The 20,218-nt window shown below is 59.2% G+C and overlaps 2 protein-coding genes and 1 long non-coding RNA gene across 9 annotated transcripts; 2 read left to right on the top strand and 1 right to left on the bottom strand.

The window, feature by feature from the left end:
- The first annotated feature begins 607 nt into the window (after positions 1 to 607).
- Positions 608 to 10,256, top strand: SLC11A1 (solute carrier family 11 member 1). Of its 3 annotated transcripts, XM_047085913.1 has the most exons (15): positions 611 to 792; positions 1,353 to 1,486; positions 2,343 to 2,465; positions 2,810 to 2,929; positions 3,690 to 3,796; positions 4,178 to 4,248; positions 4,826 to 4,893; positions 5,035 to 5,190; positions 6,348 to 6,506; positions 7,541 to 7,630; positions 7,754 to 7,873; positions 8,301 to 8,450; positions 8,933 to 9,006; positions 9,429 to 9,582; positions 9,732 to 10,256. In XM_047085913.1, the coding sequence occupies exons 1-15, from the start codon at positions 786 to 788 to the stop codon at positions 9,840 to 9,842; spliced, it is 1,644 nt and encodes a 547-aa protein (XP_046941869.1). In that variant the 5' UTR covers positions 611 to 785; the 3' UTR covers positions 9,843 to 10,256. The 3 variants fall into 3 exon arrangements, with proteins under 3 accessions (XP_046941870.1, XP_046941869.1, XP_046941871.1); XM_047085914.1 differs by lacking the exon at positions 2,343 to 2,465 and having other exon boundaries at positions 608 to 792; XM_047085915.1 differs by lacking the exons at positions 611 to 792; positions 1,353 to 1,486; positions 2,343 to 2,465 and having other exon boundaries at positions 2,843 to 2,929; positions 3,126 to 3,796.
- LOC124516549 (uncharacterized) lies at positions 10,108 to 14,267 on the bottom strand. Of its 2 annotated transcripts, none has more exons than XR_006963066.1 (3): positions 13,341 to 14,267; positions 12,446 to 12,746; positions 10,108 to 12,083 (listed from the first exon to the last, which is right to left on the bottom strand). It is a non-coding gene; the product is annotated as an uncharacterized LOC124516549 (long non-coding RNA). The 2 variants fall into 2 exon arrangements; XR_006963065.1 differs by lacking the exon at positions 13,341 to 14,267 and adding an exon at positions 13,103 to 13,175.
- On the top strand, positions 14,262 to 20,218 carry CTDSP1 (CTD small phosphatase 1). 4 transcript variants are annotated; one of them, XM_047085917.1, is made up of 7 exons: positions 14,262 to 14,654; positions 16,082 to 16,230; positions 16,677 to 16,778; positions 16,888 to 16,944; positions 17,570 to 17,662; positions 17,793 to 17,978; positions 18,524 to 20,218. In XM_047085917.1, exons 1-7 carry the CDS (start codon positions 14,588 to 14,590, stop codon positions 18,650 to 18,652), a joined length of 783 nt encoding a protein of 260 aa, XP_046941873.1. In that variant the 5' UTR covers positions 14,262 to 14,587; the 3' UTR covers positions 18,653 to 20,218. The 4 variants fall into 4 exon arrangements, with proteins under 4 accessions (XP_046941873.1, XP_046941872.1, XP_046941875.1 ...); XM_047085916.1 differs by having other exon boundaries at positions 16,674 to 16,778; XM_047085919.1 differs by lacking the exon at positions 16,888 to 16,944.

Genomic DNA, 20,218 nt, shown 5'->3' with positions numbered 1-20,218 from the left:
CAGCATTGAGGCTCAGTGTCGTTTGTCATCCGACACCATTTTTCTTACCCCCGTGTCTCATGGTTTGTCTTACCTGCCTGGCCTCCTTGGACACCTAACGTTTTGACTTCTTAGCTAGTCTGAGCCTTTCATTTTACAGAAGAAACGAGCTCAGAGAAAGGGATGGGTCTGGTGACCATCTCAGTGAATCGGTGGCAGACTCAGGTCCAGAATTTCTGGTGCCCCTTTCTTCCAAGGCTCTCCTTGGCCTGAATCATCAACGCATGTCCCTGTGACAGAAGACCTCAAGGTCCTCTCCTCTGAGGCATTCAATGGGAAACAGAAGCCTGGGTGGTCATCGGGACTTTCGTGGCTGGGGACTCCAGACTGAAGAAAAGGGCCTGACTGCTTGTGTCTGGGCTGGGGGGTGGTTGGAGAAGGCAGTCTTGTGATCTGGATGTGAATGCCCACAGAGCAGGAAATGTCCTGAAATTAGAGCTAACTGGGGAGGCACAGAATTCAGGGTGCCTGGAAGGGGGCCAAAAGTGTTGTGGGCCTCGGGCCAGGAGGAGAACGAAAGTTCCTGCATTTTGGCCTAGACTCTTCCGCCACAGCTGGCCACTTCTGCCTTTGGAACGTGTTTCACAATGCCTCCTGTGTGTGAGGACAGCCTAGATCAGCTGAGGCTGGAGAGGAGGGCGTGGGCTTACATAGTGACACGCACCGGCACTCAGAGAGGAGGCATGAGCTGAGTATAGGCTCAGCATCCCATTCACGCGTGGAGAGTGCCTGCGCCTGCCGTCCTCATGACAGGTGAGTAGCCCCCTCTGGGCTCAGAGGCTCCAAAGGGGGTTGGGAGTAGGGAGAGTCAGGGAGGCAAAGGAAGCCCCTTATCCCCCATGGGTGTCCCGGTCTCGACCCAATTCCGGACCCCAGCCTGGGGTTGGGCTCTTCGCATCCCCACGGGCACAGCATCCCTTTTGTCTGTCCTTTGTGTGTTTGGAGTTCCTGGAGCTTACTTGGCAGACGGAGGAGGCAGGAGTGAGGGCAAGGGACATCCATATTAGCATCAGTATGCCCTCCTCAGAGCCCAGGGTCCTCCTCTGCATCTTCTGGGGCAAGAGAGATCTGGTTCGGGAACCAATGTGCTCACATGGGAGGAGAGTAATTCTGGAAGCTCTACTTCCCACGCATCTTCTGAAATGTTTGGTCGAGGGGTGGAGGTGATGGACCCACGCTGGGAGTCACTGTTCACTGGGCCTCAATTACTCCACTTTGCCAGAAGGACATAGGGAAGGAGGACACATGGCTTTAGCCCTGGGCCACCAGAAAGAAGCCAACCACTCACCATGGCTCACTGGGGCCCTTTGCAGGTGACAGCAACCCTCAGAGTCTAAGCAGGAGCAGCTATGGCTCCATCTCCGGCCCACCCAGCTCAGAGCCACAGAAAGAGCCTCTCAGAGCAACCTACCTGAGCGAGAAGATCCTCATCCCGGACACAGAACCGGTGGGAGTGCTGGAAACTTCCTGGGGTCTTCCAGGATTGGCAGGATGCTATGGGATCCCACAGGCCGGGGCAAAGGGCTCTCCTGAAGACTGTGGGGAGCCCCTTCTAGCTCTGAGCAGCAGTGATTGACAGTGGACACTGTACCCTTTCTGTTTCTGTCCTTAGCTCTTAGCCGGGGGCCGGGGGCCGGGGGATCATTTTTGTGTGTGTAAAAATTATCAAGCGGCTTTCTGAATGAATCCCAGCTTTCTGATGGAGAGAAAGGGGCTACGGTGAGTTCAGGTTGGAGCCTTGAGCGTCTGTTGCAGTACTTAAAGGAAAGGACCCGGAGGAGGGCATGTGGGGAAGTGAAGGAGGCTCGAGGCTATCTTCTGGGATGCTGTCACCTCGCATTTCCAGAATCTTTAGCAGATTCTCAGGCTGCCAGGCCAAGCCTCCTAGGGGTGGGGAGACCCTAGGCTCAGTGGACAACAGAGAGGAGGGACCATGGTTTGAGGAGGACTGGGGAACGAGCAACAAGACCCGGCAGGCTTGGCCCGAGGAAAGAACCCCTTTGGGCTCTGAGGATCTGCTGAGTCAGGGCGAGCGTGAGGCAGGCTGCTGTTCAGGCGCCTGTGGGTTGCCGAATCTGACTGATGCAGAAAGTAAATCCACCATGACTCAGTAAATCCTGCTGCTTCCTCCCACCCCACGCCCTCCACTAACCCCCGGGGTGGCGGATCCAGCAATGGGGGCGTGGTGGGCAGGGCCGGCCAGCCCGGGCTGATGAGCCCAGAGGGGTTCGGCTGGGGGCTGGCCAAGGTCCGGAGCTACCACCCTTACACCCAAGACCTCCTCACTTCACTCCCACCCGCAGGGCACATTCAGCCTGAGGAAGCTGTGGGCCTTCACGGGGCCTGGCTTCCTCATGAGCATCGCTTTCCTGGACCCGGGAAACATCGAGTCAGATCTTCAGGCTGGTGCCGTGGCTGGATTCAAAGTGATTGAGTCGGGGCACCAGGGGGAGGAGGGGTGACCAAGCTAAGTGGGAGGAGACCCCCCCCCCCAGCTTGCCACATCTCCCCAGAGTGGCCTACCTGACTGGTGTTTGGGGGAGCGGGTATTACGTTCAAATGGGCCAGAGAAGGGTCCCCAGGGCAGCCCTGCCAGAATGGGGGGTGTATGGGGGGGGTGTGGGTCTTCTCACTTCACCTCCTCCACTCTGTCCCCAAGGAGCGTCCTTGGTTAGAGGGTACCAGCAGTCTGGACTTGTCAGACTACCCCCCCCGCCCCCACCCCCAGACACACACACCAGGCTGAAGGCCTCTCCCTTCCTTCTCTCAGCTGCTGTGGGTGCTGCTGTGGGCCACGGTGCTGGGCTTGCTCTGCCAACGGCTCGCTGCCCGACTGGGTGTGGTGACAGGCAAGGACTTGGGCGAGGTCTGCCATCTCTACTACCATAAGGTGAGCCTGGTGGGCCTGGACAGGGAGCATCCACAGATCCCAAACCCCAAACAGCCATTTACAGCTTCTATGATCAAGTAAGTAAATCATCTCAAGTCGGGCATCACAAGCCCATTTCATAGATGAGAAGACTGAGGCTCGAACGAATAGTACCCAGACTAAGAGGGCTGTTAGACATCATCTGCTCATTTTACAGGAGAGGAAATTGAAACCTGGGGAAGTGACCTGCCCAGGGTGCAAAATAGGTAGGCATTGGCTTGGGATGGTCACCGGCTGGGGTAGACACTGGGGACTTGGTCGTTGTCGGTGTCCAAGCAGGAAAACAGAGACCTGGCCACGAGATCTTTCAAAGGTATTCAATGCAGAGGTGTGGTCACAAAGGTGATGGAAGGACTGAAGGAACAAGGGAAGGAGGTATTCATCCAAGACCAGGAAGCTGCTGGACAGCAGCCCAAGAGCCATCATTTGCTGTCTTCAGGAAGCTTGGCCGCTACTGTCAAAACAGCCACCAACGCTGGTGCAGCCCGGGAAGCCTGGTGCCCTTGACGGTGCCTGTGCCAGAAACACCACTAGAAGTAGGGGGAAAGAGTGATCCCTCCCTGCCTTTTAATCTCCCTTAATTGTTTCCTACAAAACCTAACTGGAGGCCAGCTGGCAAGGCCGACAAACATAGTTTGTGCTGGGTATGGAAAGGTCCGGGACATCAACAAATAACAATATCTGGCCCAGCCTTGATGCAGTGCTCCCTCCCCCCGCCCAGGCGCCCCGCACCCTCCTCTGGCTGACCATCGAGCTAGCCATCGTGGGCTCGGACATGCAGGAGGTCATCGGCACGGCTATCGCATTCAATCTGCTGTCAGCTGGACGGTACTGCCACCAGGGGCCCCAGCTCTTCAGTCCAGCACTGGGGACTTGTGCTCCTTCTTCCCCAGGCCTCGTCCTTCCCCCCGTGCCCCTCACCCCCAGTCCCCTCTGACTTTAGAGCTGTTGCTCAATTTGCCCGATGGGGAACAGGGACCCAGAAACGTAAAGTGATGTCAGTCACCACGCAGACTTCAGGACTGCAGCCCCGAGCTCCCTGCCATGCTGGTCCCCCACCAGCGCCTAGTGCCATTTTCCCGCCTCCAGCACTCTCTCACCCCCCTCTGCCTTAGCTGCCTGGGGCCACTTGGGTCCCCGCTCCCAGGAGTCCAGATTCCACAGTGTCCTGCCTTGAGGCTGGGCTGACCCCGGCCACTCTGGTTTCAGAATCCCACTCTGGGGCGGCGTCCTCATCACCATCGTGGACACTTTCTTCTTCCTCTTCCTTGACAACTACGGTGGGTGTGCCCCTCAATCTCCCAAGGGACTGGGTTGGGGGAACAAGTGAATGAAGAAACCAAGCTCCGCTGTACTGAGAGAAGGGCTCCCAGCTCCCTCACTCTGGCTGTGTGGCCCTGAGCAAGTTACTGAGACTTCTGTTTCTTCGCCTATAACGCGGGGACGATAATAGCACAGACCTCACCGGCTGTGGCGAGAACTCACTGAGGCAATATATACGTTAAGCGCTTGGCACAGTGCCTGAAACTTGCTCAAGATAGTAGCCATTAATACTTGCTTCTGGGGGCGCCTGGGTGGCACAGTCGGTTAAGCGTCCGACTTCAGCCAGGTCACGATCTCGTGGTCCGGGAGTTCGAGCCCCACGTCGGGCTCTGGGCTGATGGCTCAGAGCCTGGAGCCTGTTTCTGATTCTGTGTCTCCCTCTCTCTCTGCCCCTCCCCCGTTCATGCTCTGTCTCTCTCTGTCCCAAAAATAAATAAACGTTGAAAAAAAAAATTAAAAAAAAATAATAATTGCTTCTGTTACAATTTTTGTCATTTTTCTCGCTCTTGTTGTTCCCCTTTGCTTTCCCCCTAGGGTTGCGCAAGCTGGAAGCCTTTTTTGGATTCCTTATTACAGTTATGGCCTTGACCTTCGGCTATGAGGTGGGAAGCCAAAGCCTCCATACCCTCCACCAAGGCTGTTCCTCTGGGCTCCTCGAGAAGCCCCGTAGCGGCCAGGGTCAGGGTGGATGGTGGGAATGGCTGCACGTGGCGTGGCTGGCCTAAGGAGGCTCCTCCCCACAGTACGTGGTGGCCCGTCCAGCCCAGGTAGCCCTCCTCCGGGACCTGCTCCTGCCCTCGTGCTCCGGCTGCGGCAGTCCTGAGCTGCTGCAGGCCGTGGGCATCGTTGGAGCCATCATCATGCCCCACAACATCTACCTGCACTCGGCCCTAGTCAAGGTGAGCAGAGGGAAGGGGAGGGATGTCTGCTCCCTTCAGCCACGCTCGGGTGGCCTCCAAACTTGGAGCCCCGCCCCTTTGGCTCCTGCCTTCCGGATTCAGGCGGGAAGGGAATCATTCTCTATGTATTCAGAATGTAGTAATAGAGCATCTACCATGCGTGGGAAAAGGGGGTCAATGATGAAAAGGCAGACAAGCCATCTGCCTTTCTAGGGCTTGCATTTCTAGTCGGGGCGGGGGGGACAGATCATGAGCAAGTAAACAGATAAAGGAAAGAATTACGGGGGCCCTGGGTGGTCCGTTAAAAGTCTGACACTTGATCTCCGCTGGGGTCGTGATGTCACGGTTTGTGAATTCCGGCCCCACCTCCGGCTCTGTCCTGACAGACCAGAGCCTGCTTGGGATTCTCTCTCCCTGTCCCTTGGCCTCCTCCCCCCCCCCACTTGTGGGCTTGCTCTCTCTCTCTCTCTCTCTCAGAAAAAAAAATAAATAAATAAAACTAAAAAATTTAAGAATTAAAAAAAAGGAAAATTATGGATTGTGAAAGGTGCTTTGAAGGAAACAAAACAGAGAAGTATGGCAGAGAAAGACTAAAGAGGGGCTCCTTTAGAAAAGGTAGTCAGGAGGGGCGCCTGGGTGGCGCAGTCGGTTAAGCGTCCGACTTCAGCCAGGTCACGATCTCGTGGTCTGTGAGTTCGAGCCCCGCGTCAGGCTCTGGGCTGATGGCTCAGAGCCTGGAGGCTGTTTCCGATTCTGTGTCTCCCTCTCTCTCTGCCCCTCCCCCGTTCATGCTCTGTCTCTCTCTGTCCCAAAAATAAATAAACGTTGAAAAAAAAATTAAAAAAAAAAAAAAAAAGAAAAGGTAGTCAGGAAAGGCCTTGCTAAGGAGGTAATCTTTGAGACTTGAAGGATGGGAAGGAGGATCAGAGAAGAAGATATTCCAAGCAGAGGGAGTGGTAAGTGCAAAGGCCCTGGGGCGGAAATTAACTGGGCATGCAGGAAGGGTGTCAGCTGATCAAGGCCATGACCAAACTGCCATGGAGAGGGCTTTAGAAAGAACTGGGGTTTGGAGGGAACATCGGTAGATGTGTGAGGGTGGAGAATGTCGGGGTAGCTCTGAGGAACTTTGGCTTTTCTTTCCCCTCTGACCTTTGCAGTCTAGAGAGATAGACCGGTCTCGCCGGGCAGACATCCGAGAGGCCAACATGTACTTCCTGATTGAGGCCACCATCGCCCTGTCTGTCTCCTTCTTCATCAATCTCTTTGTTGTGGCAGTCTTTGGACAGGCCTTCTACCAGCAAACCAACCAGGCTGCGGTGAGAGACACCTCCCCACACAGCCAGGGCAGGCCCCCCCCCCCACAAGCCCTGCAGGCTTTGCTGGCGACTCCAGGCAATGCATCGAAGCCCCTGAGTGTCTGTCTGCACTGCCAGCACTGGTAGGGGAGGGAGTCTGCGATCTGGCCTTTGGCTGAGACCCCTTCCCCACTCTGCTGGAGAGTCACAGCTCTCCCCTGCCAGGGGGCAGGCTCTTAGAGAGTCAGACCCACCCCAGAGCCTGCAAGGCACAATCAAAGGAGGAGACTGGGAGGGCGGGGCTGAGTCTTAGAGGACCCCACATCCCAGGTGCTCCCCAAAGGATGGACAGGATTTGTCCAGAAAACTGCAGGCAGGGCATTCTGGGAGTAGGCGCCTGCCTGAGCGTGAGCAGGGAGTTGGGAATTCTCTGAGTCCTCTCTCTTGACAATCTTTATTCGTTCAGCAAATAGTTACTGAGGATTTGTTATGTTATCAGGCAGTGGGGGGTAGAGCAGTCAATGATACAAAGCTCCTCCCTGGCTCTCCGGGGTTTGGGACCTGTGCCTGTCTCCTCTCCGAGTGGGTCTCTCTCACGTGGCTCTAACAGCTGCTAGCCAGGGGTGGGGTGCTTACTGAAGGCTGAGCACTGCAGGGGACGACTGACCAAGTCTCCTGGGATTTGGGCACGGCCACTGCCTTGCTATGTGGCCTTGAAGACCAGGCCAGCCTCAGAGTTGTGGGAAGTGGGTCCCGTGTAAGGGAGAGGGGACCGTGGAGCAGCTGGACTCACTGCCAGCCAATTGTCTCTTTGCGGTAACGCCATTCCCTACAAATGCAACAGAACCCTGGAAACTGGGTTCCCGTGTGAATTCTTCTCAATTTTAGATGTCGGCAACAAATTCACATTAAAGAGAAAAAACATCTGTTAATCAAGCAAAATATATCTGGCCGGATTCGGCCTGCGGGTCGCCAGTTTTCAACCCCTGGTCAAGACCTGGCAGTCTGATTTTCTGAGACTTCACATCTCCCTCCTACTGTCCCGGTGCCCACAGTTCGACGTCTGTGCCAACAGCAGCCTCCACGACTACGCCAAGATCTTCCCCAAGAACAACCTTACAGTGGAGGTGGACATTTACCAAGGAGTAAGCGACAGGTGGAGGCGGGCATGGAATGTAAGGATCCCGCAGGCTTCGTCGCCACGCCCACCAGGGGGCGGAGCCTGCTCCGGGGCGGTACCACGGCTCTAACCACACCCCTCCCTGCAGGGCGTGATCCTGGGCTGTCTCTTCGGCCCGGCTGCTCTCTACATCTGGGCGGTGGGCCTCCTAGCGGCCGGACAGAGCTCCACCATGACCGGCACCTACGCGGGACAGTTTGTGATGGAGGTGGTGGGGCCTGGGGAGAGGGCCGGGGAGTCCCAGGGGTCCGAGGTCAACAGGCACACCACTTGGGCTCGGATACCAGCCTCACTGATCCTTAAAGCAGCCCAGAGGTCACTATTATAAGCCCCGCTTTACACATGAGAAAACTGAAATGCGGAGAGGTGAAGCGACTGGCTCAAGGCAGCAGACCCAAAACTAGTAGACGCCTCCTCCCCAAAAGTTTAGTCTTAAGCATTAACCCGGGGGGGACTCCCCCCCATTTCTCCTCATCCATTCTCTCCACCAACTAGGGTCAGAGCCTCCCCCATTTCAGAGATGGAAAAACAGAGCGTTCCCCCTGATGCCAGGTGGGCTGAGGGACCACAGAGGATCCCTCCCTTGGAATCCCTAGTCCTGCACCCACCACCAAAATGCCCACTCCACACCCCAGGGCTTCCTGAAGCTGCGCTGGTCACGCTTTGCCCGCGTGCTCCTCACTCGCTCCTGCGCCATCCTGCCCACCGTGCTCGTGGCAGTCTTCAGGGACCTGAAAGACCTGTCAGGGCTCAACGACCTGCTTAATGTGCTGCAGAGCCTGCTGGTGAGCCCTAGCCACTCCCCCACCCCCCTGCAGAGCTAAAGAGGAACCGCAGCAATCCTTCAGAGGGACCCTTCACACACCCCCTCCCTCCCAGTCCCCCCCCCCCCCGCGCCTTCCCACTATTCCAAACACACGTTTGCTTGTAAGGCTCACATAATCCCCATAGACATCCCAGGGGTAGGAACCACCATTGTCCCCGTTGTGCAGATTGGAAAACGAATGTACACAGTTAAATGATCAGTGGCAGAGCTGAGATGCAAACTCAGACAGCCTGGGACCAGAGCCCCCAAACGCTTCTCCTGCTTTGGAGCCTCACAACTCTGGAACGCTCAGAGGTGGAGAAACCTCTGAGTGATTATGGATTAGGAGACTTGTCCAAGGGCACACAGACAGAGGATGAATGGAGCCCTGCTCCACTCCTCCCTTCCTTACTGTATTCTGAGGGCCATGACCCTCAGCCCCATCCTCCTGCTTCTCCCCAGCTTCCCTTTGCTGTGCTGCCTATCCTTACATTCACCAGCATGCCAGCCCTCATGCAGGAGTTTGCCAACGGCCGGTGAGTACTCCCCACCCCAAACACCATGCTTGCAATTCTCATTTGATCCTTACAACCACCTTGAAGTGGGAATTACCATTATCCATAAGCTCATACAGGTTAAGGAAGCTGTGCAGGCTCACACAGCTAGCAAGTGTAGGGCAATAGGGCTGGAATCTGGAATCTGGGGTCGGGGGCTGCTTCTAGACCCTGAGCTCCTCACTCTCACCTCAGACTCTGCTCTTGCCAGATCCTGCCAGTGTGGAGCCTGGAGGGCCCAGGAGACAGTAGTGGGCAAGGGGTCTGCTCCAGGCCCCACAGCCCAGAGAAGGTGGCTTTGTGTGTCCCCTCACTCTCCCCACCCCAGCTCCAGGCTGGCTTTGGGCAGTGGAGACAAGGAGGAGGAGATGGGGCCAGTCCTGAGCTTCCCTCCCTTCCCCCAGGCTGAGCAAGGCCATCACATCCTCCATCATGGCGCTGATCTGTGCCATCAACCTCTACTTCGTGATCATCTACCTGCCCAGCCTCCCCCACCCTGCCTACTTCGTCCTTGTAGCCCTGCTGGCTGCGGTTTATCTGGGCCTCACCACCTACCTGGTACCGTAGGGCCAGAGGGTGCCTTGGGGATGGGGGAGGCGAAGAAAGGGGGCGACAGATGGAAGGCATTGGGGGAAGGGGATGCACAGGGAGGGGAGGCTTCCCAGAGGTCTTGTTCTCTCCCAGACTCATGGTCTCCCTTCCTCCAGGTCTGGACCTGTTTCCTTGCCCAAGGAGCCACCATTCTGGCCCACAGCTCCCATCAACACTTCTTGTATGGGCTTCCTGAAGAGGAGGAGAAGGAGAGGATCTCTGGATGATCTCCCACACAGAGCCTGGCTTGGGCGTGGAATGAGTGGGGCAGACTGGCCTGCCCCGGGGTGTGTGTGTGTGTGGAGGCAACAAGATGGAGTGGGAGTTTTGGAGGCAGGCTAACCAGGCTTCCATAGAGACTTGCTGTTTCCCAGCTCGGACAAGTGATTAATCTCCAGTCTCAGTGTTCTCATCTGTAGAATGAGGACAACGCCAACCGTGTGATGGATGTAAAGCACTTTAACACGATGCCTGGCACGTGGGACTTAAAAATAATAGTAACTCCAAAAACATTTATTGTGGGCCTATAGGAGTGACCTGACAAACGGACCCATTTGGGGGCGGGACACAGGCATCAAACTGGCACTTACGATGGTCTGATTAGCTTGATGAATGCTCAATAAATGCTAGTCTACTTCTCATCCAAAGGCACAGGAAAGTAGAAACAGGGAAAGGACAAAATCCTTGGACCAGTAGAAGAGTCCTCCCCGCCCCCCACCCCATTTGAATGTCAGTTCCTAGAGTAGCTTCAAACTAACCCACTTTCCAGGCCGTAAAACCAAGGCGCAGACTTCTCTTCAGGCGCCAGGTCATGGAACCCAAGAGTCGTGCCTCCGAGGCCCAATTCATTTGCCATTTCCCCAGGGGACTGGGCGGCCGGGACTCCCACGCCGCGCACTTAACGCTCCCTGGGTGCTGACTCCCAGCTCCCCCTAGGGGCAGGGACGGTCCCGAGCGCCCTCACTCCCTCCCGGCCCAAGAGCTCGAGGCAAGCGCTCCGACTTCGCGCCCCGGGGCTTCGGAAGGTGGGGGGAGGCGGAGGTGGAGGGGAGCTGTGTGGGCGGGGAACCCCCTTGGCCGCTGGGAGCCGCCCGGCACCCCTTCGCCCGGTGCAAGGGTTGCACTTTACAGACGCTCCCTGGGCTGTTTCTAGGCTCCCCCAAGTCCCTCCTCCGGCCTCGTCGGGTCCCTCTGACCACTGCCCTGGAGCTGCGGAGAGAGGTGACCAGAAGGGGCCCCCAGGCCTTTGCCCTGGGGTGAGCCTGGAGCGGGCTTTGTGCCTGGAAGCACCCTCGATTGCCCAGGGATCCGGCGGGGCAAGCTCCGCGCTCAGGTTGAGGCGCTTGTTTATGAGAAGAATTTCCTCTTTCTTAAAAGGGCAACGATGCGAGTGGGGCCCTTAAGGAGTGACGGGATGGGACAGGTCTGGCCCAATCAGAGAAACGGTGGGAGAGGGTACCTGAGCTAGAAGGCCGCTGAGTCCCTCTCTGGGCTTGGTCCTGGAGAAGATGGGACCCGGGCTAGCGGAAGAGGAGGGTGGATGGGGGCAAGATAATGGAGAAAGGCGTCTTCCATACTCCTGCCCAGCGTCCTGGAAGTGTCCCCAGCTATACCTCTGCACACACTCTCCAATCAATTCACTAGGTATTAATTGGGTGTCATCCCTGCGCTAGACATGGGGGAGGGAAGCGAAGTCCCGAATTAAAGATGTCAGCCCTCCAAGAGTTCACACTCCAGTAGGGGGAGACAGCTAGGTAGATGATAACAAACCACTCTACAGTGGGGGGGGGGGGGGGCGGGGACACGAAGTGCGTGTCAGGCACACCTGCAAAAGACAAAAAGGAGAGGCAAGGGCCAGAGAAGGTAACTCCTGGACAGGATTTATAAAGTTGAATGGGGGGGGGGCAGCCAAGGAAGAATGAACTTGCCAGGAGTGAGGACAGGTGTGTGCGACCTTGGGGGGTGGGGTGTTCTTGGATCTTATGGAGCGGGGGGGGGGGGGGGTGCTCCAGAAAAATGAGCAAGCTGGTCACCTGCATACTTATGCCTGGCATTGACAACTTGGGGGCAAGGAAAGCAGGAAGGGGAGGAAACCAAAGGGTCAGCTACAGGGCTACCCTGGGCCTGAGCAAGGTGTTAGCAATGAGGTCAGGCCAAGGTCAGTCATTTCTGGGCAGGGAGGTCCCTACAAAGGGCTTCCCTCCGCCCCCATAGTAGCTTTGGTCTTCCTAGGGGGAAGGAGGGGATGTTTCCTCAGCCCCTCAGGTGGGAAGGACCTGCGGTGGGCACCCTGCCTTTCTACACGGACCCCCTACTTCACTTGCCTGGGTTGGGCTCTTACCAACCCCATTTGGCAGTTGAAGAAGCCGAGGTGCTGAATAGAGAGGTCACTTGCCCACAGCTGCCAGAGAGAAACCCAGCTGAGTCCTCGTGTTTCTGGACCCACAGCGCCTATGATCTGATTCCTCCTGGGGTGCAAGAAGAAAAATAAATTGTGGATAAGATGACGTCCGCAGTTAAGGGATAGCAGCTGGGTGTGACACACACACACACACACACAAGGGAGGAAACCCAAAGAACCCACCAGACCCTGCACAAGACTTCCACCGCTCCTCTGTCCCCACAGACCCCCAAGACCCTGCGCTGCTGCAGGGGGCCTCCTGACTCGTTCACTGGCCACCACCCCTCCCTGCGGGGGAAGGAGCCTGGCACTGCATCAGAGCCTGGGAAGGTCTCCCAGGGGAAGAGGCCTTGGACGGGGCTAATGTTAGGGATGGGAGGTGAGGGGAACAGGGACGGCGGTGGGCAGCGACCCTGCCCGGTGCCCTACCCCTTTCTTCAGCCACTCTGACTCTCAAGAGTTCAGCCGGCCAGCTTCCAGCCTTCAGAGAGGGAGAAACGAAAGGACAGGAAGGCGAGCCGCCCTGCTCAGGCCAGGGGGTCACTCAGTCCTCCACCACACATTTCCTTTTGGGGTCAGTGCAAGCCGGGATCCGGAGACGAAAGCTGACATCCCGCCCCGGGGCTCAGCCGAAGGGGAGGGGTCTCCGCTCGGTGGCCAGGATCCCACCTCTACCCTCGCCGGAAGGCTGGGTCTGGTCGCTTCGCTTCTCGGAGCTCAATGTCCTTATCTGTAAAGTGGGAGAGGAAGAGGGTCGTTCTGAGGAGTGAGCGAGACTAAGGGGCGCAGCCAGAGCAGGACGAAGCGCTAGCTACACGTTGGCTATTAGTATTAAATGCAACGATGGCGGCGGTGTGGGCGGCGAAAGGGAAGGAGGGGGGCCGTGGGGTCCAGCCCGGGACAGGGTGGTGGTGGTGGTGGTGGTGGTGGTAGAGGTCGTGGTGGAGGGAGTCCCAGCCCGGGGCCACCTCCTGTCTCCCCTGGCGCGGGGCACACAGCTGGCGCGCCTCCGGGCCGGCGCCGCTCTACTGCCCGGCCTCCCCGGCGCGGGGCCTCTCCCCTCCCCGCCTCCCCCCTCCAACCTACCCCGCCCTGGGCCTGGAGGACGTGCGCCGTGCTCGCACCACGCGGCTGGACGGGACAGGACGCGCCCGCTCCGCCCCGCCACCGAGGCCCGCGGGGGAAGGAAGTGCTGAGGCGTGTTTGTCAAGGCTTGGCGTTATTATTATTTTTAAAATAGTGAACGCAAAATAGCAAGGACGAATGGAAAGAACTTCATAAACAGGAAACACACACACACACACACACACACACAACCGTAGACCTCACGGCGCAGAACACGGGAGTTTCCCTCGTGAAGAATCCGCGCGGAAACGCGGCTCCCGGCCAGCTGGTGTCTCTGTACACCCCAAATGAAACGGGTGTTTACAATCGTCCAGTTGGTGTCTGTGGACTCCCACGGTCAGAAGTTTGGCCCGCAGGGATTGAGCGCCCACTGTGTCCGGGCACCGCGTGAGCCCCCGCCCCAATAATCACAGAGTGTCCGGCGTGGAGAGTAGAGGAAGGGTCTAGGAAGGCCTCTTGGAGAAGGTGGCATTTCATCGAGGTCAGTGGGATTTGGCTCCAAGAAGGAGCTGGAAACTCTTCCAGGCAGAGGGAGCAGCGCAGTCGAGAGCCCTGAGGCACTTGGTGTCCTGCCGAGGGCACCAGATGGGGCTACCGGGCGAGATCGGCAGGGGGCATTCTGGGGCTGGGAGTAGTAATTTTCACGCCCTACGGATCCGGATACCTGGCCTGCAACTGCGATGAGTGTTGACAGTCACAGTCCGGTCAAGAGCACAATTCTACGGATGTACACAGCCGTTTGGAGCTGAGAGAGAGCCTTCACTCGCTCAGAACTTTACCGCGAGGGGGCCCCCGCAACCACTGAAGACCCATTTTGCAGACCAGAGAGCGTTATTCCCGTTTCCCAGATGAGGAAATCAAGAAGCGGCTAGCGTCTGGCCCTCGAAAAGCGCCGAGGTGGAGCCGCGCCGCCCTCGGGCACTCCCCGGCGTGGGCGCTCGGGGCGGGTGGGGCGGGCCCTGGCCCGGGGCGCTCGGCTGTCTGGAACAGTGGGCCGGGTGCCGGTCCTGCCACGCAGCCGCAGAGGCTCGGGCCCGCGGGCGGGCGGCAGGAAGAGAGGCGACGCCCCCTGGAGCGCGGCAGGAACCCGGCCGGGCCCGCCTCCCAGCCAGCAGAGCCGCGCCGGCCCCAGCGGTGATGAAAGCGGCGGCCGAGTCCAGGTCACGCCGAAGCCGTTGCCCTTTTAAGGGGGAGCCTTGAAACAGCGCCCGGGTTCCATGTTTGCATCCGCCTCGCGGGGAGGAAACTCCATGTTGTAACAAAGTTTCCTCCGCGCCCCCTCCCTCCCCCTCCCCCTTAGAACCTGGCTCCCCTCCCCTCCGAAGCTCGCGGGGATCCCTCCCTCCCACCCCTCCCCTCCCCCCCGCGCCCCGATTCCGGCCCGAGCCGGGGGGGAGGCCGGGCGCCCGGGCCAGAGTCCGGCCGGAGCGGAGCGCGCCCGGCCCCATGGACAGCTCGGCCGTCATTACTCAGATCACCAAGGAGGAGGCGCGGGGCCCGCTACGGGGCAAAGGTACTGGGGCCGCGCGGAGGGGGCTGCAGCCCGGGAGCCGCGGGAGGGGAGGAGAAGGAGGCCGAGACCCTACCCGGGGCAGTCGCCGCCGCTGCCCCGGGCGCCCGCCTCTGAGGAGCTCTGAGCTCCTAACCGGAGAGGGAGCGGGGAAAGAGTTTGAACTAGTCGAGGCTCAGAGACGCGGGGCGGGGCCTGGAGCCATTGGGGCGCTCCCGAGTGCTCGAGGTGGGGAAACTGAGGCAGAGGTAGAGAGTGGATTCCTTCCTAGTCTCCTGGGCTGGCGTAGCGGGTTGCCCGACAGTCGCCCCCTCCCCCCCCCATTGGCGCCAATGAAGCTGGGAGATGGGGGGTTGAAGAGGGCGCCTTCAGGCCACCCTCTGAGGCTCCGCCCCGGGCCGCGATCGCCCGGGTCGGGTCGCCGGAGGGGGTGCCGAGGTGACAGCGGGCTCGGGAGGGTTGGAAGGATCTCCCGCCAATACACAGCTACGATCCCAACAAACTTCCGCGTCATGCGTGGAAGCACTGAGCCTCTCAGAGGCACAGAGTGGGGCAGCCACTTCTAAGGGTCGCTAGCGCGCCCGCGGGGTGTCCCGTACGACGGGCGGGGCACAAGGAGCCCGGGCTGCAGGCCCTTTGGCGCCGGGCCTGTGCACACACGCACCAACCCGGTAAGCCGTGCCGCCCGCCTCCACCGGGCGCCCAGGAGCTGGAGGGTCTAGGCTGGGGGTCTGCCCCTCCCTGTCCGGGTGTTGACCTTAGAGACTAGGAAGTCCCTCCAGGTCTGCCCAGCTCTGGCCTGGTCCTAGCTCAGCCCGAAGGCAGGGGGCCCGGTAGAGGGGCGGTGGAGGGTGGGCCCGTCAATCAGGCGGCGGATGCCCAGCTCTAGGTCGGAGGTCTGGGCGGGGCGAGGGCGGAGGAGGCGGGGCCGACAGATGGCTGCGGGACACTGGTTCCAGCCAGGCTCCCACTCCCAGCCTCGGGGCCTAGCCTTAGTGAGGACTTTGGACCCACGTGGGCGGAAAGGATGGGAGGAAGGCGGGAGTGGATGGCAGGGCCTCAAGCCCCAGCCCTCATTGGTTAGGGGCCGACGGAGCAGGGGCTGCTCGGGTAGGTGGGTGTCAGGAAGCCCCCCACTGGGGCCGAATCCTCAGTAGTGATGAAGGCTGGGAGGAAAAGAGAAAGCACTCTCCGTAGTCCCCTTCCAGCCAGCCCACTTCCTAATGAGGGTAACTTTGTGCCCACACTAGGAGGATTTCTGGGTACCACAGGGTGACGTGGAGTCAAGGCTGTCAGGAGGGCCTGGAGTGTATCTCCTTCAACGAAGGGGGCGTGGCCAGACCCTCTCACCCAGGGGATCGCACCTGGGCACCTACACCCAACTCTGCAGGCTAGAGTGCACACCCCCACCTTGGGCCTCCCTGCTGCAGGTGACCAGAAGTCAGCAGCTTCTCAGAAGCCCCGGAGCCGGGGCATCCTCCACTCGCTCTTCTGCTGCGTCTGCCGGGACGATGGGGATGCCCTGCCCGCCCACAGTGGGGCGCCCCTGCTGGTGGAGGAGAACGGCGCTGTCCCCAAGGTGCGTGGTGGCCGGGTGGGAGCTGCCGGGGCAGCCTGGGCTCAGCCTGGAGGATGTTTAGGAAAAGGGGCTTTTCATGACCCATCTGCAGGCCTTGGAAGGTATGGAAGAGGGTGGAGCCCCCCACCAGGCCCGCCACCCTCCCTCTCAGGTCCCTCCCAGCCGGTCCCTGAATGCCCCAAGACTGCCACCCAAGGGAACTCTATAAGGTGGGAGCTTTCTCTACCTTGGTGTTCCAGGTGGGGAAGTGAGGTCCAGAGCCAGGCGGCCTGCCCCAGGCTCCAGTTGGCAGGGGCAAAGCTGGGAAGGGGAGGGTCTCTCCCCACTGTCCCTGTGCTTCCCCAGGTAGAGGGCTGGGAGAGGGAAGACGTGCTTAGGAGAAATGACTGGGTTTTAAGAGAATTTAAAAGAAGTGCCCCCGATGACCTCATCTGTCCCTGCAGCAGACCCCAGTCCAGTACCTGCTCCCAGAGGCCAAGGCCCAGGACGTGGACAAGATCTGTGTGGTCATCGACCTGGATGAGACCCTGGTGCACAGCTCCTTCAAGGTAGGCCCTGCCCAGCAGCCCTCAGCCCTGGGTCTCTGAGGGGGCCTGCCCTGGACTGGGGGTATGGTCTCTGCGGGCCCCGCCCCAGCAGCTCCTTTTCCCCCCACAGCCAGTGAACAACGCCGACTTCATCATCCCTGTGGAGATTGATGGGGTGGTCCACCAGGTGAGGGGCTGGGTGTGGGGGGGAGGTGGGGGGCTTGGCATCTGCCTTCCAGACCCTAGGCTCCTCTCACCAATCCTGAGAACCCCAGGTGGGACTTTGATAGATGTTCGATGTGAGGCCCCAGAGGGTGTGAGACTTGCCCGAGGTCGCACGGACCCTGAGGGACTTGGCCCAATTCCAAGGCCTGCAGGGAGTGGGGTTCCTCCTCGGCTCCCCCTTGCCCCACCTTGCCCGGGACCCAGTTCAAGTAATTCAGGATAGGTTGTGTGCTGTCCAGCCTGTTCTCCATTACTTGGCTCGGGGGTCGGTGCCCTGCAGCCTTGGGGTGAGGGGGCTGCCCCCAGGCCCCTACATTTGGCTGAAGCCATAGTTGGGGAAGGGCTGGGCATTAGTGATGCCCCGTGAGGTAGGACGCGAAGCTAGAAGTTGGAGGTTCATTTTGATCCTCTTCTGGAAGGATAGCTGGAGTGGCTGGCTGGCCAAATGGAGCCCGCAGACCCTGGGACCGGCCTCCTTTCTGTGCACCTCTACTCTTCCGTTTGCTCCCTCACGGCCCTCAGCCACCCTCCCACCCCCACCCCCCGGCCTTGCAGGCCTGCAGTTCCCTTACTGGGCCACCCCCTAGGTCTACGTGCTGAAGCGGCCCCATGTGGATGAGTTCCTGCAGCGAATGGGCGAGCTCTTTGAGTGTGTGCTGTTCACCGCCAGCCTTGCCAAGGTGAGTCCCGTCCCCCCCACACTGAAGGGCTCCTGGGGCCACCGGACTCCCATGAGCCTCCAGCCTGCAGCTGGATTGACCTCTGGGTCACTCACCATTGGCCCCGGATGACCCATCTTCCACTCCGTAGTATGCAGACCCAGTAGCTGATCTACTGGACAAGTGGGGGGCCTTCCGGGCGCGGCTGTTTCGTGAGTCCTGCGTCTTCCACCGGGGCAATTACGTGAAGGACCTGAGCCGGCTGGGCCGAGACCTGCGGCGGGTGCTCATCCTAGACAACTCGCCCGCCTCCTACGTCTTCCATCCAGACAACGCCGTGAGTGCTGGGCAGGACCGGGTTAGGGGCTGAGAGCCAAGGAAAGGGTCAGCCATCAGGACCACCGGGGCCTCCCCATTCCCATGCTGGGTGCTGTCCGGGGCCTGGTGCCCTCCCATTCCTCCTTCCTGCCCTTGATGACCTGTGCCTGCCACCCACTCACCTCATCCACCCGCTACTGCATCCCTTAGTGACCATTTGATCCGTTTGCTTGTGTGAAGAGAGTGCCTGGCCGGGCCTGAGGCCCCTGCTGCATGCTGGAGCAGTTTCACACTGCTGGCTGTGACCTGTGAGTGGGTCACAGAGGTGATGCAGTGGGTCCTACCTGGGATTTTTTAAAAAACAAAATAGAATAGAAAATATTGGAGTGTTTTGCAAACAGTAAGATTAAGTATCATTTCGTAAGACTTGTATTGCATGCATAGATGTGATTTACTGTGGGTGTTGCCAGAAGTGTTTGAAAACTGCGGGTAAGGGGCTTCTGGGTGGACATCCTGTGCCCAGAGGCCCCGGCCCCCCTCACTGCCCCACATCCATCTGCCCAGGTACCAGTGGCTTCCTGGTTTGACAACATGAGTGACACAGAGCTCCACGACCTCCTGCCCTTCTTCGAGCAGCTCAGCCGCGTGGATGACGTGTACTCAGTGCTCAGGCAGCCAAGGCCCGGCAGCTAGTGAGGCGCCCCGGGGGCCAGGACCTGCCCCTGACCGGTGCCCACGCCCCTCACACGTGGACTGCTCCTTAAGAAAACCCAGCGGCCGCTGCCGCCACCTCAGCGTCATGGGGAAGTGGGCCCTCCCCACCTGCCTGGCCAGGCTGTGAAAGGGGCAACGGGCTGCACCAAGGGCGATGAGCCCCTGGGTCCCTGTGTCAGTGCCTTAGAACCTCCTCCTTCTTCTTGGGGGACCTGTGGGACCGTGCGTGCAGCTCCCCCTTTTTCTCTCTCTCTGCTGCCATGTTTCTCTGCTGCCAAATCGGGCCCCTTGGCTCTTTCTGGTTCTGCTTGGGGGAGGGGCAGGGTTCTTGCTGCCCCATGCCTTGGGCCCCCAGCCTGGGAACAGTGGACACCAAGTGCCTTGCATAGAGCCCTTTTCCCTGCCCTGTTTTCCCAGGGCCACGATCAGGTCAGCTCTTGCCCGGAACAGTCTCCAGATTGCTGTAGTCTAGCCTGGCAGGGGAGGAACCAGTCTCCGCACCTCCTCCCTTGGGACTGACACAGACCCCCCGCACCAATCTCTGCCTAGGAGGGCAGGGAGGGAAGATCTGTTACCACTTGTGAAGGGAGCAGGGTGCATCCTACGGGACCCCGGAGTCCAGCTTCTCTAGGCTCAGCAGCAGCTGAAGGCTGCTCTCCACGCCAAGACCTGACCCCTCACATCTGCCTTGACCACCCCAAGGCCCTGGGGCTTGGCTCCCCCAGCTCCTAGTGTGGGGGCATAGGCAAGACCCCTTTGTGGTGCCATATAAATATGTATATGTGTATATAGTTTTAGGGGAAGGGGAGAGGGAAGGGCTGGGGTAGAGATACCCCTCCTTCACCCCTTTCCTGGACCCATAAACTGGGGGGAGGGAGGGAAAGGATTTTTACATTTTTTAAACTGCTATTTTCTGAATGAAACAGGCTGGGCCAAGAAGTCCCAAGCCCTGTCTTCTGTCCCTCACACCCTCTTTGCTCCAATTATTCATTCAAAACACATTATTAGCACCTTCTCTGTGCCCAGCTCTGTGCTAGGCCCACCAGCTGAGTGTGTGGGGTCCCTGCACCTAATCAGTGCCTCCCCACCCACTCCATACTTCACCGGTGCCTTTAGGGGAGCTGTAGGAGGTGGGGCCCTTCTTGTGGGGTTTGGGGGTCTCTAGGAAGCCTGGCCAAGCTGTCTCCCCTCCCCAGTGCCAACCCATCCCCTGTCAACCCCAGCCTCACCCCCTGCTGGCTGGGGGCAGCTCCCAGGACATCCTGATTTCCAGCTCTGACTTCTCTATCTGGAACCCCTTCCCCCTAAATGCTGAGTGTGGAGGTCAAGGCCTTGGGCTCTCCCCAAGGCCTAACGGTTAAGGGGACCCACGTAGCAGTGCCAAGGGGGATGTCAAATGGAGATGTCATTGCCCCCCTCCCCTCAGAACTGGGGGTGGGAGGGAGGACAAGGTTGGCCTGAATCGGGTGACCTTCCCATTTAAGTGCCTTCTCTGACTGAAAGCCCCACACTATGACAAGAACTAAAGAGAACGCCAGACCCCCA

Source organism: Lynx rufus, unplaced genomic scaffold, assembly GCF_022079265.1.
Source record: "Lynx rufus isolate CCGP_SWC_20201006 ecotype Redwood Valley unplaced genomic scaffold, mLynRuf1.p SCAF_2, whole genome shotgun sequence".
NCBI lineage: Eukaryota > Metazoa > Chordata > Mammalia > Carnivora > Felidae > Lynx > Lynx rufus.
This window is presented reverse-complemented; position numbering and strand designations above follow the sequence as displayed.